Source organism: Melozone crissalis, unplaced genomic scaffold, assembly GCF_028551555.1.
Source record: "Melozone crissalis strain CALT ecotype California unplaced genomic scaffold, PUWL_Pcris_2 ptg000004l_1, whole genome shotgun sequence".
Taxonomy (NCBI): Eukaryota; Metazoa; Chordata; class Aves; order Passeriformes; family Passerellidae; genus Melozone; species Melozone crissalis.
The window spans coordinates 45,342,271-45,370,240 of NW_026535782.1; the positions used below are offsets into that span (position 1 = coordinate 45,342,271).

The following is a 27,970-nucleotide window of genomic DNA, read 5'->3' on the forward strand; positions in this document are numbered from 1 at the left end:
AGCAGTTACTCTATGTGAGCTGGTATTTATCTGTACCAGCACAGGGTGACAAAATGTAATAGAGGTCTATAAGGTAAGGTGGAATCAGCAGTTTGGTATTGGAGTAGAGGGATTAAGAGCCACATTAACACTTTCCTTCAACACAAGAATTTTGAACTTAATTCTGGTACTTTTATGGCCATTTCTGTCCATAAATACCTTCTCAAACTCCTTTAATCCCGGTCACTAAAAACAGATGATCTCCTCTCTTATTTGAAGAGATTTGCTTAATCAGAGGCAACAGCCATTTACTTCTCAAGTCTAAACCCAACGATTAAACTATCTGCTGCTACCAAGGCACACCAAGCGCTGTGGTAATTCAGAAAAACCCGTAAATAATAACTGCACTGCAGGCACGACCAGCTCGGATGCTGCAACCTCATGCTGCCCCCTCCTGGCACATCATTTCCTGGGACCACCTCTCCGAACCTTCTGGGCTGTAACCTACTACAGAGAACAGAAAAAGAGAGTTTTGCCTAGATCCCTCCAGCCACAGACTTTTTTGTGCTTTCAAGGACGCAGCCCAGTTTCCTCCTGCACACGCAACGTACCAGGCTGTAAGCCCACAGGCAGTAGCAAAGTAGGACAGGACAGGAAGGAGCTCCAGCTGTTGGCAGGACAGCTCTCAGCCTAAGGCCTGCCCATGCCCTACTGCCTTCTCCAGCAGCTGGACAGACCATGTCCATCCACCACCTCTCCTGGCCCTAGTCCATGCATTTGATTCCACAGAGAAAAACCAGAAACAACGACCCTTAGCACAACTTGCAACACAGCTCATAACAAACCAGAATGCTTCTTACCTGTAGCAACAGAGACACCTCACAAGGCAGAGTAAGGGGGTGGCAGGTATTTGTCTTGGCTCAGCAATGTTCTCCTTGCAAAAAATACAGCACTTATTCTCCTTTTTGCTGTACAATAAAGATTACTTCCCAGGGGAAAAAAACATGCAGTTTCTAAGCTCTGCCAAGTCCTTCTGTACATATTAACCTGAGAGCTGCTGTCAATCTTCATTCTTGAGTTACAGCACAGCATCTTTCCCCTTTTCTTTTTTTTTTTTTCCCAAACAAACAACTGTGTTACCTTAAATATGATTGCAATGGGAATATCTTCTGACAGAGTGTTGTGCCTCAGGTAAAATCTTCCTTGTTTCACAACCATATTTGTTCTGCTCTTCTTCTCATGAGTGGAACTGAAGTTAAAATAAAAATAGTACTATGTCCAACAGAGTGTTTGCACTGACTCCTACAATCTTTTGTATAGAACTTAGCAAGCTTGAACAATCTTTCAGCTGAATTAATCCCACTTTTTCCTCTTTGAAAAATTACATCAAACCAGTCAGGAATCAGCCTGTAACTACAAGGCTCACCTGTGCTGGGGACAATTTGGAATGTTTGACTTAAGCAAGTAGAAGTCTGTACTTTTCAAAATGATCTTTACATGCTTTGCTAATCAGTTTTGATGTAACCAGCAAGGTCAAACTGAACAAGTACTGCAGCAACAGTGGTCATGATGTAACAGCACTTGGTGCCCCATTAACCTCACCCAGACTTACTGAGAGACAGCAGAGTATCTGGGAGAGGTGGGATGCCTCTGGAGTAGAAAAAACAGCTCTCACAACTGACAAGCACAATAGAATAGACCAGAATGCAGCTTAAGAAAGAAAAAAGAATGAACCAAAGGCCGAATAAAATAGAAACAAAACTTGATCAAGGAGGAAAGGCCAAATTTAGACTGCTTTGCCATTTTCAGTAATTTGTGTTGTACAAAAACATTTGTTTCCTCCTCAGTTGCCCTCACCTTTAGAAGTTTTTATGCCAATTTTATGTAGAGAGGCAGATAAAAGGTTACATCCAATTTCCACTGCAGTAACTTCATGTTACTTGCTGCAAACTGAGACCAAACACCATCAATTATAAAGTGTGCTTTGTTACAGTAAAAATTAGAACTTGCTTTTCCTAATCTGAGATGAATCCTGAAACACATGAACAACTCTCATTGATTTTTGTAGGAATATTATACTGTTTAGGGGCTGAAGTTGTAGCATACAAAATGACAGTAGCAAGACAGGAGCATTGAATATCTACAGCTTTTTTCTGGTTCAACTATAATAGGAAGAAATCTCCACAGCTATTTCAACTACAACAATGAAGTACCAAATCTTTGGGTTAATCTCCTTTATGTAATGGTAGGAATTTACCATACCTGGTAACAGAAGCGCCAACTGTGCCTTTTCTATCAGCTTCAACAATTATTCTGTTTTTGGATAACTGCTCTTGAATAAGAATGACTTTCTCTACACCTTTAACAATGAAATAGCCACCTAGTTAACAGAAAAAATATTTTGCATGTCAGTACCCTTGCACCTTACTTGCCTCCTCCAATATGCCTTTAAACATAAATTATTTGAAAGTAAACCACAAGTACACAATGGGAGAGTAAATTCTCCCTTAAAAGAATGAGTAATGAACAAACTTGACAGATAAAAACCAAAGAAGTTGCTTGGTTTTTAACCAAACCCTCCAACTCCTCTCTAGATATCAAATAATACTATGCAACACTTTATTCTTGCTTTAAAAAAAGGCAATGACAAAGGCGAGTTTCCACTCTGGAGGACATCATACTCCTCTCTTTCCTAATCTGTTTCATCTTCAGTGAATGAATTCCATCTTTTTTCTCCCACAGCACATCACTGCAGAACAATATACACAAAATTCAAAATAAAATACTCAAAATTTTGGTGTGTTGCTTTTTGAGGTTGAAAACTTTGTCTGCAAATATCAACTATTCATGTTCTCAACCAAAACCCCAACAATTTCTTTTAGTCGCAAGCAGACACTTGAGAAGCTTCCACAAAGACTTCATGATGGCAGGAAACATACCAAAGGGGTATTTCTTTGCTGAAAAAGATTTAAAACTCAAAGCATAGATGGGGAAAAAAAGAACATGAGTGAAAATGTACCTGGATCTAACGGACACTCATTTAGTTTGGCAAATTCTGCTGGAGTTTTCCCAGTAAGTACACAATTGGAGCTACGCAGCATTATAGGCATTCTGCAAGAAAATCAGTTACAATTTTACTTCAGACTCAGACAGAAAAATATGAATAGTCAAATTCAGAACAAAAACCAGAACAAACTGGAGATACACATTTAAGGTGATCAGAACTCATCCATGCTGTAACCAACAGGTTTTCATTTAAGCCCACCTTATTTCATTGAACATGTAATTGAAAGGAGACCTGAAATTGGGTATCTGCAAGCAGAAAACACAGACTTCCTACTTAATTGTTCTGCGGCTACTCAGGCATTGTGACAAGCAGGGTCACTGAGGCCAATGACAATTAGTGCAAAGACTCCTGGTTCTCAGAACAGTCTACAGAGAAGAACACACCACTGCAGATCCACTGTTACCAGTTTTTATAAGAAAGTTAGTTCACATCTGATTTCCCACACAGGAATGACACCTTCTGGCTGCAGAGAGATAGTGCCTCTAATTCATAAGCATGAAGTTTCCCCAGCAGTAACTCTGATTTCCCTGGTGTCCTGGCAGTGAAGCCTGCAAGCAAGCATTTTGTGAAGCAACATGTGGTGAAGAGAGATTCCAAGAAATTTTAAGAAATTCAATGCTTAGGGAAGTAAATAAAAGAGAAACTAAAGATTCACAGACTGCATATAAGGCAAAATCTCTTCACCACGAGGGCAGCCAAACAGTGCAAAAGTTGCACAGGGAAGTTGGGCAGTCTGCATTCATGGAGGTCTTCAGGATCTGACAGGATGAAGTACTGACAAAAATTATTTGTTAGTTCTACCACACAAATATTTTCAACCTCTGAAATTTTTCATTCAAATTTACTTCAATAAAAAGCAAGATTCGGCTATGTTTCTTGTATTCAAATCTCATAAATTATTTTAAGTCTTTGCTGTTTTCATATTCTTATAACTTAAAAGTAAACTGATGAACTCAAATTCTGTACTTCTGCAGAGGAAAAAAAGGCAATCTTGTCACTATATTTCACTGAGAAAGTGCTTCCTAGACATAAGAAGCTTCATATGACAAGCAAAATCTATCACACACAATTTAAGCTTAAAGCATTGGCTGTTTATTTCAGAAATGGGAAGCAGTTGGCATAAGGTAAAGTGGAATACTTAAATGCCATTACTGAAAACTCCAGTGAAACATCTGTCCCCGTCCAAACTGCATGTCAAACAAGAGCACTGGCCAAAGGAAATAAGCATAATCCTAGGGACAGATGAGTAAAATTATCTCCCATGGACATAATGACTAGATATTAACAGTTTTTAACAGCAAAAAACTTTTTTTGCATGTATGCCCTTAAAGCCAGTCTAGTAACGTAACTTAAGCAATTTTAAATGAAAGCTTAACTTGCACAGCAGAACTAACGCTTGCTTTACTGGTTTTATCATCCACCTTCCACAGATGCTAGTCTACATACTATGTATGAAAGACTGAGTAATTTGGCTACAAAGCAAACATGTTTCATTTCATTTTACAATAATGCAGCCTGCAGCTCCAGGCATGCATTTTCCTCTGTGGTTTTATATCAACAGAATTGGAGACAACATTCATGCTTGTATCCATCCTTCTCTGGAAGGAAACATTGTCAGAAGCTTTTGCAAAAGAATATCTTAGACCCAAAAAATCCTGTACAGCAGTTTATGGAGATTTGCCTGCTCACTGTTTCTTTTAACAAGGAAGCAAGGGTGGCCTACATCTGTTTTGCAGTAAAAACACTTCCCAGCATGGCACCAAATGAAAACTGAGAGCAGCAGCTCAGTACATGGTGTCTCACCTGCCAATGGGTAACGCATTGCGGATGATCCTCTGGCTGCCTCGGGTGTATTCAATATCCACGGTAATCGGTGCGGAATAGGTCATGTCCCTCAGGCGGCACTGAAAGGACAAAAGCCACGCAACACGTCAGGTGCTGACTTCAAGCCCAAGAATCTCTTAAAACAGCCTGTATTTGCTCTGTCCTGTAAATCCTCACAAAGAAATGAAGCAAAACAAAGCTTCAGCAAGATCTTCATCATACCTGAAGAATACTTGACAAACTCTCCGTTTTGTTTTTGTTTAAAACAAAATCCAAGAAAATCCAAATACAATTGCTCTGATTTTCAAAAGCAGCTCTGTGCCTTCAGAAAACAGCACTGTACAGCTTAACTTCTAAACTCTCTAATTAAACCAACAGGTCTAATTAAGCAAACAGGTCTAATCAGCAGAGCTGGCACAAAGACCACAGTGTGTCTGAGCAGTGCTCAGCTCAGGGACATTTCTGCATGCAGACTCCCAACAGCTGAAGACTTGTGCTGCCATATTAAAGTCTGACAAAATGGAAAGGCACAAGATTGAGAGAGACACCATTACCTTACTACCAGAATGAGCAAACCTCACCGTATGGTACCCTTTCTAATGATGACTTACAGAAGGTTCACTACAGAATCACTTCCTGCAAAGATTCACAGAATTTGCGGGAATCTGCAAATTCCCTGGAGACCAAGAGAAGCAGAAGAAACATATCTAGGGCATTAGATACCTCAAGGCTCAATCATTTCTAATTCAACCTTTCTGGTCTGCTCTCCCCAGCCTCACTCTAAGATGTTGCCAGACCTTAAGGTATTGTGTCTCTTCATCCAAGACACGCCTTACTGCATCTGCTGAACGCAACAGAGCAACTCACAGCAGGACATTCATGACCTCGTTGAGTACGCTTAACCTTTCAGCTCCAAGATTACAGGTTTAGCAGTAGTCAGACTTGCACATTTATCCTTCTGCAGTCTTTCAGTGTATTGATTATGTACTAATAAAAGGCAATTAAGATCATGCTGTTTATTGAAGATGCAGCTCGATGGAAAAATACACCTCAAGAGTCATCACAAAATGGATGCTTCTCCTCTCTGCACTACACAGTAAACCTCTTCTCCAGTAATAAAATACTAATACATCCCAGCAGCTTTCAAGCCATGCCTTGCAGGAAACTAGGTGCCATTCTGCTCCCAGCAACTACATCCAATTAAAAAGTAACTGAGAATATTTCCATATTCTAATTACTTTAAATTCGTCTGTATGAATAGTTCATGAAACTCCCATAAGGACTGGGGGAAAAAGAAAGTTAGCCTCTTTAGTACTGCTTGGGGGAAAAATGCCTTGGGATTCTCTGTGTGTGCTTTTTTAACACAGGACACATATAAAATACAAGTCACAGTGTAATATTCCAGCATGTGTATTTTTGTATCACCTTCCTTAAAGTAATGTCTTACTACAGACACCTGAAAGTAAAAGACAAGTGTGACTTGATATACACTCAGACCCTCATGAAAATCTAATGATTTTAGGTGGTTCGGGGAAGGAATTTTATGAGCTTTCAACAGAGAAATATAACAGCAAACTCCTGACTGTCTAATATTTTTTTTAGGCACTCAGGCCTGACCTGAGCAGCACCCTACTTAAGAAAGCAACTGTGGCCTCCGTTTGTGTACAGCACACTAAAAATAAAGAGAAATTATGCACTAGCATTAAGCATCAATCAGAACACATGAGATACAAGAGTATCTCGTTCTAAACTCAACGTCAGTATGCTCTATAAGCATTTATTTTGCCTTCATCTGTATGTACAGTCATTTTAGCTATACAGTAAGCAAGCATTATTAAAACCTAAATTCTTGAATATGAGTTGTTTGCCACAAACAGTTTTTTGCATGCAATTTCATTCATATGGAAGAAAGGTTTCCTATTGCATTTTTCACATGTTCACATCTACTGACTGAACATTAGCTACACATTTGTGAAATATATCAACTATCATGTATTACACCTGGCTGAGTTATTTGCTTTATTCCAAAGCTTTCCATCAAACCAAATGAGATTTGAGTCAGGTCACTGGAAACAGAAAGGGGCTATGCCCAAGTAGCACAGCTGATTCTTACAGAATTTCTCCTAAGCACAGAATGTATTTCGTTATAGTCTAGATTGGATGACAAAAAAGACATTTCAAGTATTAAGTGGATACAGCAAGGAAAAAAGCATCTGATACATGAACTCAGTTATGAGGTTGACAATAGGCTGCATGCAGGTAAATAAGTGCAAGTTCCAAGCTCAGTTCCCCCTCCAGAGGCCAAAAAAAAGTGGTCACTACCTCTGTGGCAGTGGTATAAATCTCAAAGCACAGTAACAGGAGAGAAACAGTGTGTTCCTGAGCACTTTGAAGGGAACTGGATGGCTCTAGATTTATAGATACAAGAAAACAATCCTAAGAAGTTCAAAGCTTATGTTAGCTTATGGCTTTTTCAGAAGCTATCTTATAGCCTGCTGGTCAAAACCAAAAGTGTTTCTGATTTCAGTCACAGCAGCATGTCCTCCAACACACATCTTTATTCCAGAAGTACACAATCCATTTGTTAACCTACATGCCTACAGCAACGAAATTAAATATACTCCCCAGAAGGATAATGTTCTTCTGCAGGTTCTTGTAATTTCAACAATTTCCATCTGTTTCTGCTTAAAAGTTCTATGTTTGCTTTCTGAATCAGACTTTAAAAATAAATCAGATACAAGTTCCCAAAGACTGGAAGGGAAACAGAGACAGAAGTGACCTATGGTGCAGACAGTAGCAAGGCTAATATTAAAAAGATGTAAATAAGAATATCAAACAACCCTACATTATGGCATGAGAACTTCAGCTCTGTCATGAGGAGAGCCACAAGTTGAAGCAAGAGAACTACTTTTCACTACTTCCATGGAAAGCCACTCAAATTCAGCTAACACAAAACACTGAATACAGCAAAAAAACCTCAACAATTTAAAATAAAATTAAAAAGCTTTATTCAATGATGTTTAAGTCTCTGGAGCTTCTTTTTATAGTGATGGTGGAATGCAAGGCACTACCAAATGTAACATGCACATACTCAAAATTACATGCAGCTATTATCCAAGACATTCCCAAGATAAAAAAACTCAACAAGATAGATGCAAACATTAATACCTCATGAGGTGATACAGGTCGTGTCACATTGAAGCTTTCTTCCACATCTGGAGTACCCACATAGATATTGAGGTATCTGTAATACAGTTTCAAAATAAGCAATGAGGCAAACATTTTTCAGGCAACCTAAAGGAAGCAAAATTTTACATACACTGAAAAATGAAATTACTTGATGAACACAAATTGATTAATAATGAGCAATGGTTCTTCCCAAAGTAATGGTTTTTCCCAAAGTAACTCATTGTATTTGAGCTGTGGTCAAATAATAAAAATTTAGCCTGCATGTGCAATAAACCTTTAAATCTTCCCATCTTTCACTGCATAAAGTAAGAGGTAAGTCATGGAAAAGATCCTCTTGATTTATACCAACACGAGTGCTTATAAACACTTTATAACTGATAACAAATCCATGAGATAGTACTCATGCTGCTACTGATACGGAAATAACATCATGCTTACTTCAGGTACCACATTGGGTCAGCATCACTTGTCACTTTTTCATTGGCCTTCATGATTTTCTTTATCTGGAGGAGAAAAAGAACAAAATGGAACCATGGCCTTTTCTGAGTACTACGAGCCACTCTGCCCCCATCCCAGGAAAGCCTACCTCGACATTGATGAAATAGTTGAATGAGTCTATGTGTTGCTTCACCAGTCCTTTCACCTGAAAAATTATGCAAGCAGCACATAAAATCAGCTTCAGTAACAATAATCACAGAAGCCAGAAATTAAGATACAAGCATTTATAACTGGTTTCAGATATTAGATAACTCTGCTAAATTCTTTCAGCGGACAAACTTCTGGGAAGGGGCTGGTTGCTCACTCTGGTTCTACACTACATTTCAAAGCTTACACTGGAGCTGTCATATAAAGAGCATGGACAGGGTCTCTGAGAGCCAGTAAAACAGGAAAATAATCTGGAAACATTACATATATACAGTATGGACTGAGAATAACCACACCAATATGCAAACCTCTAGGAGGATGTCTCAACAAAATAATCTGTAAATTAATCAAGAAAACAATCTATGGAACAAGTCTACTGATAACTGCAAGGAACTAAAACAAAAGGCAAAATCCACAGGAAAGTGAGGACAAGTATTCTCGGAAACAGTCAAAGCCAGAAGAAGCTAATGTAAAGTTAGAAAGGAGATGAAATATTCACACCATGAAATGAGTGTGTAGCACTAACCTTTAGAAATGCTGGAAGAAGTCTCCATTTTTCCTGAAAACAAAAAACAGGTTGAAACATCTTTCCAAGGAGTAGCCAAATGTCTAACATGCGGAGCCTTTTTGTCTGCATGTTTTATTGTTATTGTTGTTTTTTGAACAGTAACATTATTTTAAATCAGATCCATTTAGGAAAAAAACCCAACTGTCTAAAGCCCACAGAGAATGGATAAAAACTACCTGGATCATCTCAGTAAACCATACGTGCAGCATTTTCTCAGGATGCAATGGCACTGCCTCTTTCCTAAGAGCAGCTTATGTGAAAATATATTTTTCTGAGAAAATTCTTTAACACCATGTCCTCATTTAAGATCAAATAACATTTTTTTTGGCTTTGTTCTGTTAACACTGTAAATTATATTCCTAGAAAGGGAAGATTTCCTACAACTTTGTCTTTAAAAAATACATGCAAGAAGCTGGGAGCAGCACTTGTTCTCTGTAACACTTACCAGGACTCTAAATCCTACAAAGATTTAGCAAAAGTACTGACAAGTGCTAAGTATATCAAGATTCCTACACTTTCCCGGATTTCTCATCTCCGATAAGCACAGGGAACATTTCCTTATGTCAGCCCCACTTTCTCCCACCACGGCAGTGCAAAAACTTGCAAATATTTTTGGTTGGAGACAAAATCCTTTTATTCAAGAGGAGTGCTTCCAGCCCTCATATGCTTCTCTTTCTACTACCATTTAAAAATACTACAAAATTAAATGATAAAAAAAACTGTGGAAAGTTGTTAGCCTTCTTCTATCCACAGAAATACTGATGGTGCTCTTGGCTTTCAGCCTCCACTGCTGCTGTTTGTTAATCTACTAATCTTGCTTGTGATCCCAGTTTAACATCTAATAATGGCAAAGCTAATGAAGTAAAAAGAAACACATGCAGTATGGTGCGGCTTTTAATATTGGTCCTTCGTGGTTCATGTGCAGTAGCGTTTGCAGTCTGCAAAGCTGAAGCGCGGTCGATTTCGGGTTTTCATGATGTAAATGTTATGTCTTTAAAAAAAGGGCTTAATCTGTTAAATAGTCATGCAATTAAACTGATGACCAATGGATGAGACTAATGATTTCAATCTGAAGTAAATACTGCAAGGGCAGGCTGGAAGGGGCACGGGGCAGCCTGGTGCAGCAGGAGGCGGCGGTGCCATGGCAGGGGATGGACGGACACGAGCTGCGAGGTCCCTTCCAGCCCGGATCGCTCTGCGACTCTGCGCGGGGGACGCAAGCGGGGCAGACGCTGGGGACGGGACGGCACCTCAGGAGGCCGAGCCCGGCTTCATGAGGGGCTGCCCAGGGGCAGCTCGGACCAGACACCCCCCCCACACACACACACTCACAAACACACACCGAGCGGCGCAGCACGGGCAGGGGGTACTCCACGTGTGCGCCTGCAGAGGACTCCTTCCACCCCACCCCACCCCAGCTCAGCTCAGCCCGGCCACGCTCCGGGAGAGCCCGAGGCACGCCCGGCCGCTTGCCCCTTGCCCCGCTGACCTCCACCGTGTTGACCGGGGCCGCCGCCTGCTCCGGGGTGAGCGCGCCGAGCCCCAGCGCCTCCATGGCCACCCGCGCACTGCGGCGCTGCAGCACAGCGCTTCCCCCCGCGCTCCAGCGCGGCGCCCGAAGGTTCCGGCCCCGCGCAGCCCGGGCGCCGCCGAGCGCAGCCAGGCCTCGGCTGCCGCCCTTGCCTCTGCCCTGCGGCCCGCCCTCCGGGGTACTGGGGAGCTGGCAGCGCCCGGGGTCCCCCCTGAATCCCCGAGCCGGGCACCGCCCCCCGCCGGCGCAGCCGAGGGTCGGGAGGCGGCAGGGACACGGAGCAGTTGAGCTTCAAACGGGTTTCCTGCAGTTTTTAGTATTTAAACAACGCGGGGAACCAGCTTTTAGCGTTATTATTATCATTATTGTTATTATTGAATGCTGTAGCTGAATCACCTACAAATTTATTTGTTCTCCTTTACAAGGGTCAGTGGTACAGAGACACCAAAATCGTTGGCAGATAGGGAGGTACTCATCTGCCCCAGTTCAAGATTAAACAAGAAGCACTAGTGATCTCTGTAGCTTCCTGTGGCAGGGAGGTTTTGAGATATATATAAATATAATAATTGCTAAGTAAGTTCTAAAAGAGTGTCAAAACAGCACATACAGACGTGTGCTCTGGCACAGGTTCCACATGAGTAACATTCACGAGGTTGGGTCTGGGCTCCACCCATCCTCGACACTAAGGCCGCTCCCCCTAAAGAGGAGTAACATTTCAGACTCCTTCCATTTGGTTTCCTGCCTAAAGCCCACAGTCAATGGAGAATTTGTTTAATACGCGGCAATCCATGTTTAATCCGTGCAAGGCCTCTGTCAGGCACAGAGGGAAGCTTGGAATAGCTTCTCACAGAAGCCACCTCTGCCGTCCACTCCCTCTCCAACTCTGCCATACAAACCCAATACATCCTTCATCCAAGCAGTCAGATTTAAGCAGGCAACTGTTTTGAATATTATTTGTACAGCGGATTTAAAGTCACTACGCTACACTGGAGCTGCTTCTGAGAAGTAACAGAAAAACAGTCACAACAGAATATTAGTGCAGTAATTTATCTTTGCCATTTAACAATCTGTTGCATTTAATAACATTTGTGTAAATGACTTTTCACCACTGATGTTATCACAAACAAAATTTAATGCATACAAACCCTCAAATACTTGGTTTTAAACAAAGCTGCTACAGAATGGCATCTTGTTTCACAAAGACAACTTCTGAGTAGAGTCAAGTGCATTTCAGCCACAGTAGCATAAACAGCATGCAACACATGACATTAAACAGATGCAATGTCCCTGTTTCAAACATTAAATTAAAACACATTAAACAATTGCTTAAAACACAGGCCATGCTATAAAATGCCCTTTGCAAGTCACCTTAATCACCAACCCCCACCTCCCGCAAATAAATGCTATGCTTTGAGTATTTACTGGTAAAAACTAGTATGAGAGTTTTCCCAGCTCATTAAAGAGCTGAAGTTTGATATCTATTTGTACAATAGAATGGATATAAAATATTACAATTAAAAGTTCATAATCATATTAGCAATGACCTTCAAATGTTCATAAAATCCTCTTTTGGCTGAAGCTCAAAATCATGTAGGTATTTCTAAAATTGTAGCAAATCACTAAGACTCATTCCCTCTAGCTGTTTTTTTAATTCATTCTTCTCTTAATGATTTTGGATTGCCTACCAAAATTTCATATTTATCTGAGCAAGCCTGGCTTACTTAGTGGCACAGTTATGATAGTCTAAGAGTTCCTTTCTCCTAGGTTTTCCAGGAAACAGTTCCCTTTAAAACATGTATTCATCTTTATTTTGTGCAATGTTTTCACAGAGGATAGAAGAGAAGTGCACTAGAGAAATTTCTCTAAAAAGGCATTTTGAAGAAAGTTTTCCTTAACATTTACATGTGACCAAAGTCCTTGGACACTGAAGAACAACTGAATAGAAGTAATTTCCTTTGCTATAAAGGGTACACATTCCTGTAGAAATGGACTACAAAACCACAGTGCTAATAATGCCCAGGTTTTTTTAGACCTTTATGATAGACACAGTAATGTACATAAACAATTTGTGTGACACATTATGCTTTTACAGGTTATTTTTGTCTCTTCATAAAAAATAGACTGTAATATAAAATATTAAAAACAAGCTCTAACTTGTACCACACCAAGGTTTTCTATATATGACATCTTAAAAGGAGTATCATATGGTAATATATTAAAATATCATTTTCAAGTAAATTATTCAATTTCATAGACAAGAACAAATCTATAATATGTATTCCAGCATTATCTAATCCCACTAATCTGAAATACACAAGATAAAGCCTGTGTAAACTTAAAGGAGTTCACTTCCACATTTCTCTATTTCAATCCTATTCATTTGCTGTATGCAAGATTCCCGATGCCTTAAATGTAAGTATTCTTAAATCTAAGTATTGGGGCACAGTCCAAAGAAATTTGAGGAAAACAGGAGCATTTCTCATACACTCCGAAAAAAAGTGAATATAATAATATTTTCAAAAATTACTACTCAGGCTCTTGCTTTCAGATCTAAGAATATCTTGTGAAAATTTACATCCTGTTGGATAAGGGCATGAAAGGGGCAGTTCTTCTGTGGTACACAGTGAGGTCAGGGTTAAGTGCTTTTGGGAACAAAGGTTAGAAAGACCAAACTTAAAAATACTTAATACCCATCCATTACAATCAAAGATCAATACATACACATCTTAAAAGTTCTGTTTCACCTCCACCGAATAAACAAAATGCTTATAAAACACATTTATATACAGAAATGTACTCCACCCCCAACATCATGTTTCTCAGGTGTTTATCGTTAATCTCAGAGTTGAGAAGTTCTGAATCATTCATAATTGACGTTGTGAACGCTGCTTCTGTAACTGCTGTCCTGCAAACAGCTTGTAATACTGGCATTCCTTAATGTAACAGAGGCAAAGTTCTGGGTCCAGTAATTGCAGGAGTACCTGAACTTGGCCTGGTATCAACCTGGGTTTGGTTACTAAAGCAGTTATGCTATACTTTCTTCTTCAAAGTATTCTCAGAAACATAACTGTTGCCTGAGATGTTACTCTACAAAAATACTATGTAAGCATAGTACATTTTATCTACAGTTGTTTTCTCATTTCCTAATATGCATTGCTATATGTAAATATATTTGAGCTGAAAAATAACATTGTTTTGATGGTGGCAAAACAGTAAGTACATTGCCAGTTCTTTCCCACTGCAAGTCATAATAAATGCTTGCTATGGAAATTAATAATTCACTGGCTATTACAAGTGACAATCCATTAAACAAATATTTTTCTATTAAAATATATATATATGACCTTGACATTAATTTCTTTACAGTGAATTTCAGAAACTATCTGTATACATTTTACAAGATCTTTCCCCATCAACAGTCACTGGAGCAGGCTGTTTTAGAGATGTGGCTTCCCCACTGTCTTGGAAGATTAAAAAAAAGGGTACATTTTTTAATTGCTAGATGTTTCTGCTTCTGTTTTCTCCATTGCTGCCTCAGGAAAAAGCAGTTTTCTAAGTATGTTTGCATAGAATGGTCCATACACTTTTTTATTGAAGTTTACAATGCTTGCATACTGAGATCCCAGAAACTCTATCTCTTTCTGAATCACAGAAAGGCCTCCTGGCATAGTAGGCATACACTTCTGAAAACTCGGAAGGGCAAGCAAGCTTCTCATGAAGAGCTGGATTCGTTTGTCTGAAATGGAATATAAAGTATGCTCAGAACAAATGTAAACCCAAGATGAGGCCACAGTCACTTTGTAAGTACCCTGCACATCAGCACAGCAAAAAATCCAACATGTAAGCAGCAACTCTTTCCCAAGATTGTTTTGGAGTGGGAAACAATACTGTAAGTTTCTTAAACAGTATGTTTAAACCCAGAATGGACAGAAAGAAGACTAAACACTCATTTTATCTAAATTCTTCTCCAAAATATTAGGTTGCCTAGGTTTGTCTCTACATGCACTTTTACAATCATTTCCAGCTGTGACTAACCATGCTCTGCAGCATACCCAGAACACCATTTCCAAGTAAACACCATATCCTTAGTCTTAGTTGAGCCAGTATTTTACTGCAGTAAGAAAATACTTTTAGAAGATAATGAGACAGCTGATTAAGTAAGTTTATAAACAGACACATACAATACAACAATTAGGTAGTCTCTTACTAACCAATCAAAGAACAGACAGGATTATTCTTCTCAACAATATGAGCAATTTGACCCATTAAATTACTCTGCATTTCTTCACTAAGAGTGGGAAGACCTCTTTCACTTAGAGACTTGTTCACTATGCTGCAAATCTGGATGCCAATAGCATTCAGAGCCTCCTTCAAGTCAAAATTTCTGGAAGAAAGAGAAAAGCATTAAATTCTGAAGTTTCTGTAGCATAGGTTGTAAATTGCCCTCACTCTCCTCCTTTCCCTTTTATTTTCAACCTGGTCTCTGCAATGAGGATTTTGAAAAGTTTTCATCTTTTGCTGCATATTTATGTAAATCTACATATACAGGAAAATTCCTATGTGGAAGATAAAATCGGGACCTAGCTGTGATACAAATGGGAAAAGTAATTTCATGTGTGTAGCAGTGACACCAGTTCACTTTATCCTTGTGCCTAGCTGTTTTTCTGGGCCACGTGCACAGCATTTCATGAGAAAAAACAGAGTGGAAAACTCTTTTAAAAGACAGTCACACACATCAGACTTGCCTGTAGCACAAGAAGCCAAAGAAATACGGAGCCAAGTAACTTGAACTACCTACAAGCCTGAAGCAACTCCCAAGAGGATTTAGTGAATGTACTGCCAGAGTCTCCCCAGTATTAGGAGTGCATGAATGAACTTTACTATTAGGTTCCAAAATTTGTACACTAACACCAAGACTAAGATTTCATTAAAATCTACCTTTGAAAACACTTGTCTAACATATAGTGGCCTTGTATCATAAAGGGAATATATAAATGATTCAAATTCCGTATCTTCCTACTAATAACAAGCACCAGCTATGACACTAGAATTGTTTCCAATTATTTACCATCAAAAAAAGAGTAAAAAAAGGCCTTACTTCTTATTCATGCCTTCAAGAAGAGGAAGGGAGATTCTTTTCAGATGATCAGTGAAATCAGGCACATCTACAACTGCTGCACCCACCATGTTGTTTGTTATGAGAGAAACACAAGCTATGACTTTTAATTGATTGAGCTTTTCTCTCAACTCCTGAAGACGAACTTCATCTGTTATTAGAGTCTAGAATTGAAACAATAATACTAATTTAGGAATAAGGAGAAGATCTAGGAAAGAGATCTAGGATGTAGTCATGAAGCACTATTTTTAATCACAAATACACAAACCCAGAGCAGACAGCAACTGTAACACCCTAAATATGTAGTGTAGTATAGTATAAAGTGGCATTTTGTACAAGTACCAGAAGTAAACCTGTGGCTAGAAGAAAAGTAATGAGGAAACTGAGGACATTGCACCTTATTCCATATCACTGCTGACAAATCTGTAACCAACAATTCAGCCCACGACATGGAATGCTCAGAGGGTCCAGAAGACATTGTAATGACCAAGTTACGGATAGAACAGTCTTCTGGATTTGGGCGTCTTTTGAAAAAAATGCCAAGATTTGTAACTGATGGATAATAATGAACAACTGTGCTTGACAACCACCAATTCAACCACCTGAGCTGGTTCTGCAAGTGATACATAATCCGCTCCAGGCAAAAAGCCAGCTGATCATACCAAGAGCATAAGTAATCCCCACAGCAAGATGTAGCTGGAGTTCATTTTAGGTTACAAAGAGTTCATCCTGAGCAGCACAGGGGCATTAACATCCAACTGCAGTTAGCAGCAATTTCATAGTATGGCAAGCTAGATCTACCAGAGGACATCTGTATGTAGATCTTACTCAAAACTGCTCACAGAAAGGTAAGGAAGTGGTTTCACTTCTGTCCACTGACTGAGAACACCAGGAGCATCCCCATGTATTTAACAAGTTCTCTGCCAGGCCATCCTACATGTAGCTAAGGTCCTCTCTGGAAATGCAAATGTTAGCCCTGACTGCTGACAAATTTCCCACTGGCTTTATGGAAAGTTGCAGAGGTCAGTAATCAAGAATTGGAGGGAAAAACTGAACACTGAGTCTTGAAGCAATAGTTTACACTGAAAAGAAAAATACCTACTACTTCAGAGAACTCAAGTTTTTTACTGATTCTGTTCTGAAGGGCAATCCCACCAATTCCTGCTGCTGTTAGAAAAATGGAGTGCTACAATCAGTTCTTTTAAAGACAGAGAAAGCAAAGTACTGTCAATACAAGGCCCAGCCTTTGACCACAGCCAAGACTGCTCTTAGGGTGGAGCTGGTGAGCTATGATTGGAAAGAGCGAGAACAACCTTTACCTTGTTCTTTTCTGGTTGATGACTTGCCCATCTCAAATTTCAGAATCTGGACTAGAATATAATCTCCTAATTTCAGATTTACTGTGCAGAAATTAAAGGAGTGCAAAAGAGTATTCACTTACTGTCATCAATAGCAGGTTTATTGTATCACACTAATGATTTCATATCTGAAGACACCAAAATACATTTCTTACCTCTGGAATTGTTTTGCAATAATCCCACTGTAACAGTTTCAAGTAGCCATTGTTTAGCACCAGTGTAGGACTAATAATTGGTTTTGAACTACTGTCAGCACCAGGGCACGATAAAGACTCATCAGAAATAGATGACAATTCATCCTCTATTGATTCCTTTATCCATTCTGTTGTGAGATTCAGGGCACCTAAGCATTGTAAATAGCACAGATTTACTGCATGCCTTCATCAAAATAAGCACTACCTTGAGAAAAAAAAGATTTGTATACAGAAGGGAATTCAATTTCTGAAGACTTAAACATAGTGGACAGCTGAGTCTTCACAAATGGTAATTCTCTCCCTTTCTTCCACTGATCATATTCCACTGGTCACTTTTAAATTCTACCTGGTTTGTTCAAACTCAGCCACAAATTGTTAAGACTTCAGACAAGATTTTTAGGTGATAGAAGTCTCAAAGTTTGAGTTCCCAAAGGATTGCTTTCCCTTTTTCGGAGATAGGGACAGACACTTATCAGATAGGACGTAAGACTAAAAGGTACAGGTGAAGGAAGATTAAAACGTTTGATTTGTTCTGGTACAGTTCTTCTCAGGCTGCATAAATGAACACTGCAGGCCCTATCAGTGGCTCAGAGCTCTTGTTTTAGAAGCCCCTGCTCCAGATGTTAGCATGCTTACTTATTCTTCTTGGAGGATGTATTTCTGAACACTGTTTAATCAAATCACACAAAACATGTAATAGTGGATCAGGTTGACTTTGCATCATCTACGAAATTTTGGTCAGAGCCTGCCTTTTGTTTATTAAAAAGTAGATCTTAGCCCTTCCAGCTTTCAGGTGCACTAACTGGTTTTACATGCTTACTTCACACTAACAACTGAACAGTTGCACACAAAAGAGAAAAGGCTCATCTTATGGAGGGCTTCTGCATCCAGACAGCACGAGTCACCCCTTGTTTGTTTTTCAGACACCATCCAATTCAGGAAATATAAGTTTGTCTGAAGGTGCCTCAGATTACAGACAGACAAACTTGATGGCAAGTTAAGCAACCATCCAGTGATAGCTTGCTTGTTAAAAAATTTTCCCATTACTTACATACAGACAAGAAATTGAAGTTTTCATCTAAGTTAACTGCAACTTGTAGAGTTTTCACAGCATGTATTTAAATAGGCTTCTTTTCAAAGAAAAGTTTAAATTTAATATAGCACGGTACATACTTGGTGTTTCTTCAAGAATTTCCTGGAATTTTGTTCTTTCATAGTCCACCAAGTTATGCCAGAGGTATGGTCTAAGGCTTTTAATTGTGTAATTTGCCATATCCACTTTCATCAGATCCAAAACATGGAATATTTGTCTGAAAAGAAGAATTTAAAATTTCACATTTTAGTTTAATCTATTGATTTTCATCAGCACACGTGAAGCACATGTACACTATCACTTTAATTTCAATTCTGGAGAAGTGAAGGCCTTCACTGGCACTTCAGAGTAACAGATATATTACCTATCATCTGGAATTCCTGAAGATAAGGCTTGGCCTAAGTTATAAAGAACAGAACTGATGTAGCATCACTAAACGCTACAGCCCTGTAAGTTTTTCAAAAACTACATGAATTGATATATTTCAGCCAAAATGAACAGATTTTAACTTTTTGGTCACTGACTGCATTAAGAGAAACAATCCTTCTGACGCAATTGTTTTGATCCCCATATACACACACAGTAGAACAACTACCATTTAGTCTTAATATTTCAGCGTACCTCAGGAACAGTTTTCTGCCCTGTTATGCAAATATTTTGCCCTAGTTCAAGTGATAAGATCTTAACTGTAAATCCAAAGTTTGGCCTTCCAAAAGAAGCATGCAATTAACTCTTCAAGAAGAAACAGTACAAGTGTGCTGTTTACATTTTGTAAGAATGAACAAGACAGAAAAAGAGTTTCTGAAACAGAGATTATTGCAAGAGTTGTTGGTTTAGATATTCAGAGCTCCCCAGTTTCATCTAGGTATCCTACTCATTTCATTACAAAATGAGATACACAATCTGGTCAGCATGTCAGAGCTCTTCCTCTTTAATGCTTCAGGAAATTCTCCTATAGTTTAAGAACAGTTGTTATGCAAACTGACACAACTTTAGACTTCCTTTACCCAGCCCCCCACCTTCCACTGTCTACTACCCTTTCAGAAAGCAATTTTTTTCTCCAAAAACCACACTCAAATACCAACCTCAGTAACTCTACGATGTTGTTAGTTGCTTTTAACTGTTTTATGTCATTGTCTCTTATTGGAGCACATAACTTTCCCATAGTGTTGATGACATAGTTAGCTAGCCCAGGAATATCAACAGCATTGTGTTCTGCCTGCTGTCTTATAAGATCCGTGTCAAGAACTTCACAAATTTGATTGTGAATCCTGTTTGCTCCAGGAGTCAGGAAAGAAAGAAGAATCTAAAATAGAGGGAGCAAAAAAGAAAAAAGCTTATCAATAAAGACCAAACCACTTAGTAAGCACACTTGAGTGAAATTTTAATATTCTTGTCAGGTGTATACAGCTGACAGATTATAACAAGACGTTTTAAGACTGAACATTATCAAAGGTTGTGGGGATAAAAGAACTGTTTGGGGAAAAAAAAAAAAACAAACCAGTACAGTTCTGCAAAAATGCTCAAACCAATAAAACAAAAAGCAAGTCAACAACTAGACCTGTTCAAAAGCTGGGAGGCTACCCTGTAAAACAAACATTTACGAACTTGAAGTTCTGAATGACTTAGTATTGTGCCAGGATTGAAGGTTTGTATGCTCACCTGTGCGATAATCAAACAATGAAGTTTAAGTGGGCAAGTCCAATCATGTTTATACTGTTGTTCATGCCCTAAGCTCACAGTATGGTTCTGGAAACAGGCTAGTAGAGATGCGAAGCTTTGTGAAAAGAGATGACTTTCAACTGATCACTGTGCAGTGAAAGCTGACTGAACAGGCCACTGTTTGTTTGCGACCATATTCCTGGTTAATATAAATATACTACAAATAGACATCTATTTTCAGTTCTGAATAATCATGGCTATATATTATAAAAGGAAAATCTGAAGGTGTTGACTCAGCTAAGTTAAGCAGACCCTTCGGTGAACTAAGGGACTCTTAAAGCTAAGCTGACAAATCAATGCAGAGAAAGAAGAACATTACCTCCTTAATTTCCTCAAAGAGCTTGATAGCATGCTTGTATTCTGGAGGATCTTCATTCAGTTCCGATTCCAAATGATCCCAAAATGCCTTGTGTACAATTTGTTTCACTGTGCCTGCAAAGCTGTGGAGTAAGTCAATTAGATATGGAGAAGACTCGCAGCTAGCTTCCATCCTTGTAACTGTTTCAGATGAGACTGATGACTTCCTGGGAAACATACCTCCCCAAATACTATGCCCTGCAACCACATCTTTCTTGGACGATAGATCATCAGGTCCCAAAACACAGTCTAGATTGCTCCATTCGTTTCTCCTCTCTTTCCAATACTTTTGCTACTTTTGCAAAATTCAAGCTCTTACCTATTTTGTGGGTAGTCTTCATGTTTTATGCAAAAATTTGCATTTACAGCAATTTCATGAGCTAGAGTCCAGTTTGACAGATTTCTTGTAGCTGCCATCAGTTCATCAAATGTGATAACCTTGGGAGGGCTAGCTGCTGGAACAAACAAGATCAATTCAAGCTAAATATCTATAGCTGATAAGTGCAATTGAATATACTAAAACCTAGAAATTTTACTACTTGCTAGTTGAACTCCAGTACTCTAGAAGAAGCGACCTAAGATTACCAAGTCTTTATATCTTTCTAAAACACTAACTCAGGAAACTCCCAGCTTATCAGGGGTGTGTGTGTTTGTGGGGAAATACCACACAAGCCTCAAAATATTTTGAGGAGCATTTTCATATTTCTGCATCTGAACTAAGATTTTTTTTTCCTTTAAAACGGGATCTTGCATTTCACAGATTTCCTACTAACTGTTCTGTCAAAGCCACCCAACCAAAAGCATGGGCAGTAAGAGATACTAGATGTCCACTATAATTCTAAGCACAATGGCTGTTGAAGAGGTTCCTAAGTTACTGACTCACAAAGCCCCCCACTTAAAATCAGCAGATCTTCAGTCTGCTGTGGAATTAAGTTATACTCATTTTTTTAGGAGCTAGCAGCAATGACAAAACAAACTCCACACTGAAAAACAAGAGCAAATTCCTGAAGTTTCTAAATCTTTAAATTCTATCATTTAATTTAGTATTTGGAAGGCTGGTAACAAAGAAAGACAGAGTCAGCTGCCAACTGCAGCTCCACTAATAAGCTTGTTTTAATTTAAGACTTAATTTACATAGATGTAAGAAGTAAGCATGGTCTGCAAATGCTTACAGATACAGAGAAACCATATTATAACCAAGGTTTTATTTACCATTACTCAAATTATCCTCCTTGTGCAAATGTGTGTTTTCTGTTTCTAGTATTTATGAAAGAAGAATGTGAGTTCAAGATAATTACATGTAACTTGGTATGGTATTAAAAATCTGTAAGTTACAGAAATAATTTTTAAGTGCAGGGATCAAACAGAAGAAACCCACCCTTTGCACAAAAACATATCTGGTTGAGTGGGAGGCTGCTACCAATGTCAAGCTTAGGAAGACCATGGTGACACACTTTTCTTACACTTTCTGAAGGGAAGGAGTGCACAGGGAGACCCCCATGGATACAGCTGCTGCTGGTGTTCCACACACAGGAGATGCACTGCTTCACAGCACAGAGAAAGCCATGCCTCTCTGTTAATACTCTTATACAGATTCAGAATCCCAGGTTCTACCCATGACAGCAAGGAGAAACAAAGTAAGTTAGCCTTATTGGTCCATGCACAATGCAGGTGAGGCTGAAATAGGCTTACACGCTGGGGAGCTGGGCTTGCTTGAAGAATCACTGTTAAAGCTCTGCCTGGAATATTCTGTGTCACTGGAAGAAACTGTGCTTTCTGAGAGCCGTGAAGAATCTGAGTCACTGTTCTGGTCATCATTGAGAGGCATTCTGAATCCCTTTACCTTGTTTACACAGTAAACAAGACCTGGAAAGACAAACACAATTCCCATAAAACCAGCGCTTACTTTTGTTTGTTTCTCAAAAGTCAGCTACTGATCATTATATTGTGAATGAAGATCAAGTAGTTGCCCTTCCTAAACAAGAAAAGCAAAGGAAAGGATTTGGCTTGACGAAAACAGAATCATATAGTTATCAACAAACTATACTTTTTCTGTAAGAGAGCTTTGTACCTTCAGCTGTTTCATACCTTAATGAATCTGTGGGAGACAGTCCCTAAACTGGTCATATTTAAAAAAATGTAAGACTACCCACAGGAACACCTGAAGCTACTTGTTGCAAGAATTTTGGTAGTTTTCAATGTCCATAAAGGCATTTGGTGATGTCACCATTCCCCACCTGACCTCACGAAGAAGTGGTGTGTAGCAATGAGTTTCCTTCCACAAACAGACTCACCGAGAGTAACGACTGCAAAGCAAACACAGAAGTCGCAGCCAGAGAACAGGCAAGTATTTCAGAATATTACATTTCTGAGAGGGTGTAGCTGGAAGTCTGGCCTTTAGGTGGATCTGTGCTCAGAATCAGATCAACAATGGCACAGACCCAAAAACCAATCCTCTTAGGGGTGAAGGTGGGTGGATAGGTTTTCTGGTTAAGTCAAATGGCAACTCTGAGCCTCTAACATTCTATTTAGCAGAGACAACAACCTCCACTGACAAGTGTTGTGCTTCATAGTGTTTCTGTCTTTGTAAAGAAACTGCCTCCCAGGCAGATAATCTGCAATTGCAGAAAATGTGGACAGCTGCACAGTGTGATACAGATGATTAACAACTGCATGACAGGAAGTGAAAAATACGTTCATAATAATATTAAAATAAGAATCTGGAAGTTAGCTGTAATTACTACCAAAGGAATTTGGCCCAGATACCAAAAGTAGCAGTCCATCTCCTATTATGACCATGAAGTATTCCGTAGTGGACTTCATGAAGTGACATGGGCAGCAATGATTTCTATCAGCAACTTTAACAGATAACTTCATTTACTATTAAATCACATCAGCTTCAGTAGGCAGGGAATACCACACTTTGCAACTGCTGAATTTGGAAAAAAGACACTTTTAGCAATAAAAGGATGATCTTTGTCTGTACTTATGTGAATCAACATATTGTGGTGTCCTGGGATAGACAAAAGGTAGTGAAAATTAAGATTTCTTTATACTGACACCTAGCTACAGCCTAAAGCATTTGACTGTTTGGGTACCAACTCATCCTGAATAGGCTTTTATAATTTGATGAGCTACTACACTGATGAGCACCCCCTTGTTAATTGAAATTATTAACATTTCTTAAGTGTGTGTTTACTCTTCCTCCTCTCCCAAGAGGAAAGAGGATGCACTTGAGCACTTTACTTATGTCATACTTTACACTGGTTTTTTTGGTGAAAAGAATTGGTCCCATTAGCAAGGACACAGCTAACAGTTTATCACAGTACTGGAGGAGCCAGTGAGAGACACTTGACTAGAACTCAGAGGTCATGCATTCAGAACTTGCAACATTACCAGTGATCCCAAGCATCATAACTCTTATTAGAACAGCAATTTTATAATTTCTCAGAAGCAAATATTTAAAACAGTATTGGCTAAACAAGACAGAGTTGCACGAGAACCTAAAAAATGCTACACACATATATTTTGGCTTGGAAATTGTATTTAAGTTATAATTAGAAATGGGTCACTAGTTAAAGCTAGAGAAGAAACAAAATATTTCTTCAATTAAAATCTGTCACAGATCTCAAAGTTAGTGAAGATCAGAAACTAGTTGCAACAAACTAGTTATAGAACATACTTGAGGTTCTTCATGTCGAACTGCTCATTTAAATCCAGTACACTGTACAGAGTGTGCAAAGTTTTTATTACCCTCCAACTAATTTTTTAAATCAATATAAGAACACTGTATTTCCAGGCTTTAATCTTGTATATCACCCCTTTATTTCCATACAAATAACTAACCTCCAAAATATTAATGTTGCAGGATGTGGTCCATCAAAAGATTTGATTAACGTTGTTTGCAGTGTAGTGGCCCAGAGTCTTGCAAATCGCTTGCGGAGTGTGAGCAATTCACGGTGTGTCTACTGCTTCAGTTCAGGTGTTAAGAACATGGAAGAAGGTAAATGACCATTAAAACCCCAAATACTCTCACACAATTTACACATCAGCATTTCATCAACTTCCTCTTACATCTAGGCATGACAATGTTAATGAACATTTAGCTTTGCAAGGTTCTCCTGACAGAAGTACTAAACCAGCCATGAAGGCAAGTCAGCAGTGCCATTTTCCACCCCACCTTGATTTCTAAGAAGATGAAATGGTTAAGGTAGAATTAGAAGTCCATGTACATTAAGTCCTTAAGCACTAGTCCTAGCAAAGGATCAATGCACATAGTTGCATTTCAAAGATCCACATGCATCAAGACCATACCTGCTCCCACAATATATGCACATATACAGACAGCAGAGCTGTCAGTAGGGGGCTTCAGAAGGCTTAAGTAAGAAGTTTCAACACTGCAACAGGAGGTGACACACAAAAAACCACTGCAATCTTTTGCCACACTAAATACATTTCCTAGTAGAATGCTTCAAGCACAATAGGAAGTAAGAGTGGGTGTAGTCTGCAGATTCAGAACATTATTGCTAAATTCTACATTTAAAAGATAAACACATCAAACTGAACATACATGAATACACAAGCAGAACCTGCACAGGCTATCCAAAACACTTAGGCAAAAATACAGTCACTGAGCATATGAAAGGCATGTACAAACCAAAAATGGCATTTCTAATTAGTTACAACAATAGACAACTGAGTCACTCAGTCTTTGCTTTATAGCATGCACTGAAAGAGCTGATTTTCCTTATGTTTTTGTAGATAGCACAGAAGTTCTCATTAATAACTAATGGCCAAGTTCATTTAGAACTTTAAATTAGTATATAACAGTCACATAAAAATATGTCAAAATTCAGCCTTGCAAGATCTCTTTGTAACTCACCATCTTGGATAAACAATACCATCTTGGGTTTTTTAAAATTTGCTTATAAAGTATTATATATTAGGCTGTTGTTTTAATACACATACTAATATCCCAACAGTTCTATTAAAGGATCAGCCTGAGGTTACAACCTGTTTTATTCTGCTACATTAAAGACTACCTACATTTATATTTATATTTATATTTATATTTGGTTGGACACCATCACAGTAGGCTTCATCACACCCTTTTCTTTCTTTTCCATACTGTAGGGTTTTTTAAGGATAAACTCTTTGGAAGACCAAGCTAAAAGTATCTTCTACATGTACCAACCCCAAGATTACAACTAATTTAACAATAAGGAAATAAATTCTCACATTTCTGCTATTTAGACAGGTGAGGATTATTCTTTTTAGTAAAAAGAAAATTAATACAAAACTGCAGATGCTTAAAGGCATCTTGTTCTTAATTGGTCACTGCATCACCCAACTAGATTCTTCATTTAGAACTTACCAAGAGTGCAAGATCAGGTTAGTTTTAGAAGACACAAACACACTTTTTATTTCTGTAGCTTTGCTTTAGAAGTTATTTTACGAAGCACCGGGGGAAGGAGGGAGGAAGACAGTTTCACAGTTGGGTATTTTCTTCAGATACCATCTTCAAGCAAAGGTTTTCCACAGCCCTGCTTTGTTCAAAGGAAGTGTGCATGGACACAGAGACTTATGAGTGCTCTGTCCAGTTTTACCACTATGAAAGTCTTAACTTTGTTTATTCTGCTGGGTTCACATTCTTACTATCTTCAACTGGCACCGACTGAATCTCATTTGGTCTAGAGTTTCCCTTTCACTGACTCCACCTCTGTCAGCACTCACCACACAAGAACAGAAAAGAGCCTTTGTTAGGAGTTACTTGCATTTCCTCCCGCCTCATTTTTCACAGTTTACAGCCGACATTTCTCCCCTTCAGCTTTCTAGTTTCACAGCTCTTGGAAGAGATACTTCTCTCCGTGAAGGCTTAAAAAACTGTATTGGCGAGAGTGAGCCGCGGCCGAGCGCCCCGAGCGCGGCCCGCGGGAGTGACCTCGGCCCGGACAGGTCGGCGATGGGACCGGGGCCGTCCTGCCGGCTGCCCTCCCCCGCGGGGGGAGAGACACCGAGGGGAGCCGACGGCTCCTCCTCTTCCTCCATCTGTTTCGCTGCCTGTCTCCTCCCCCGGCCCCATGTTTTTAACACTTAGCAAAGGCAGGAGTTTGGCACCCTCCGACCAAAACAAACAGCGTTTCCAAGGACAGGTCCGGGCGGAGGGAGTCCGGGGGAGAGGCAAGGAGAGAACACTCCCTGTCAGCTCCAGAGAAGGCGAGCCCGGGCACCCACCCCTAAGCGCCCCAGCCCCCGTCCGCCGGGGAGGTGTCGGGGTGCCCCTGCCCTGCTCACCAGGGCTGCACGGGGGGACCCTGCGGCTGCGCCCGTCGGGGCGTATCGTCCCGGCGGACACTAAGGGATGGCGAAAGCCCAGGAGACACGGGGCAAGGAGAGAACTACGGACCCAGCGCCGGAACTGCGAAACCCACTTGCTGCAGCGGGTTCCCCACCGGGGCAGCAGAGCGACGGGCCAGTCCACTACCACCCTGCCACCCATACCGCACAGGAGGGTGGCAGCCCCGAGCCAGCACTGTCCCGGACTCACCCCGCGACTCATGGCCCAGCGTGCCCGGACACCCCGCCGCGTGTCAGCTCCGCCGGCCGGCCGGAGCAGCCCTGCCCTGCTGTCCCCAGCCGGTCACTCACCGCTGCCCCTCGCCGTCCTACACAACGCTCGCCAGGGCCGCACACAACTCCCCCCTTCAGATTTAAAGACCCAGCCCGGACTATTAGTGTCTTCCTCGGGCACGTCCATCTCTGACGGTGGAAGCGGGGAGGTGCGTCATCTTTTCCTGCCTGCCAGCGGCGAGTTATCCACGGCGCTTGGGCCAGCCTCCGCTTATGCCAGTAGAAACTAACCGTATCTCCTCATTCTGCCTGCGACCGCGCACTAAGCTTGGGGAAATATGCGGCGACACAGGAAGATGCTTCGACAGACTCCCCCGCGCTGGCAGTGGGCCGTGCCGGCGTGCCGGGGGTAGGCCGGGGGATGGGCCGGGTGGTGTTTACGGAAGGGCCCCGTCCGTCCGGGCCGGCGCCGCCCCGGACCCGCCCCCGGGCTGCGTCGGGGACGGGAACACCGACCGCGCAGAGCCCGGGTGTGCGGGGGAAAGGGGCTGTGCCCCGCAGGCAACGGGGCAGCGTCTCAGGCCGCATGTGCCCGCCTTTGTGCACTGCTCTGCAAAGGGAGCTATAACTACGTTCTGCCCTCGTTTCCTTACCCTATCGATGGAGGAGCAGTGTGGCGCCCCTCCGCGCGCCATCTTGGCTCCCCACTGCACTGCCACCCCCGCCACCGTGGCTTCAGGGGAGCCACTCGGCCCCG

The 27,970-nt window shown here is 40.5% G+C and overlaps 2 protein-coding genes across 7 annotated transcripts in view; both read right to left on the reverse strand.

The window, feature by feature from the left end:
* Positions 1-10,827, reverse strand: part of POLR3B (RNA polymerase III subunit B) — a 71,756-nt gene extending 60,929 nt beyond the window's left edge. The window contains exons 1-9 of the mRNA XM_054272925.1: positions 10,762-10,827; positions 9,231-9,263; positions 8,646-8,702; positions 8,498-8,562; positions 8,039-8,114; positions 4,850-4,950; positions 2,999-3,090; positions 2,242-2,359; positions 1,120-1,228 (exon numbers count right to left, since the gene is read on the reverse strand). Coding sequence (XP_054128900.1) covers positions 1,120-1,228; positions 2,242-2,359; positions 2,999-3,090; positions 4,850-4,950; positions 8,039-8,114; positions 8,498-8,562; positions 8,646-8,702; positions 9,231-9,263; positions 10,762-10,827 — 717 coding nt within the window. The remainder of the gene's footprint in view (positions 1-1,119; positions 1,229-2,241; positions 2,360-2,998; positions 3,091-4,849; positions 4,951-8,038; positions 8,115-8,497; positions 8,563-8,645; positions 8,703-9,230; positions 9,264-10,761) is intronic.
* A 1,090-nt stretch (positions 10,828-11,917) lies between these two features.
* TCP11L2 (t-complex 11 like 2) lies at positions 11,918-27,625 on the reverse strand. Of its 6 annotated transcripts, none has more exons than XM_054278287.1 (11): positions 27,505-27,625; positions 24,490-24,614; positions 22,336-22,509; positions 20,963-21,098; positions 20,606-20,726; positions 19,650-19,870; positions 18,645-18,781; positions 17,433-17,620; positions 15,902-16,083; positions 15,015-15,187; positions 11,918-14,539 (listed from the first exon to the last, which is right to left on the reverse strand). In XM_054278287.1, exons 3-11 carry the CDS (start codon positions 22,469-22,471, stop codon positions 14,295-14,297), a joined length of 1,539 nt encoding a protein of 512 aa, XP_054134262.1. In that variant the 5' UTR covers positions 22,472-22,509; positions 24,490-24,614; positions 27,505-27,625; the 3' UTR covers positions 11,918-14,294. The 6 variants fall into 6 exon arrangements, with proteins under 6 accessions (XP_054134262.1, XP_054134271.1, XP_054134226.1 ...); XM_054278296.1 differs by having other exon boundaries at positions 20,963-21,095; positions 24,490-24,611; positions 27,292-27,625; XM_054278251.1 differs by having other exon boundaries at positions 24,490-24,611; positions 27,292-27,625.
* Between the last annotated feature and the right edge of the window lie 345 nt (positions 27,626-27,970).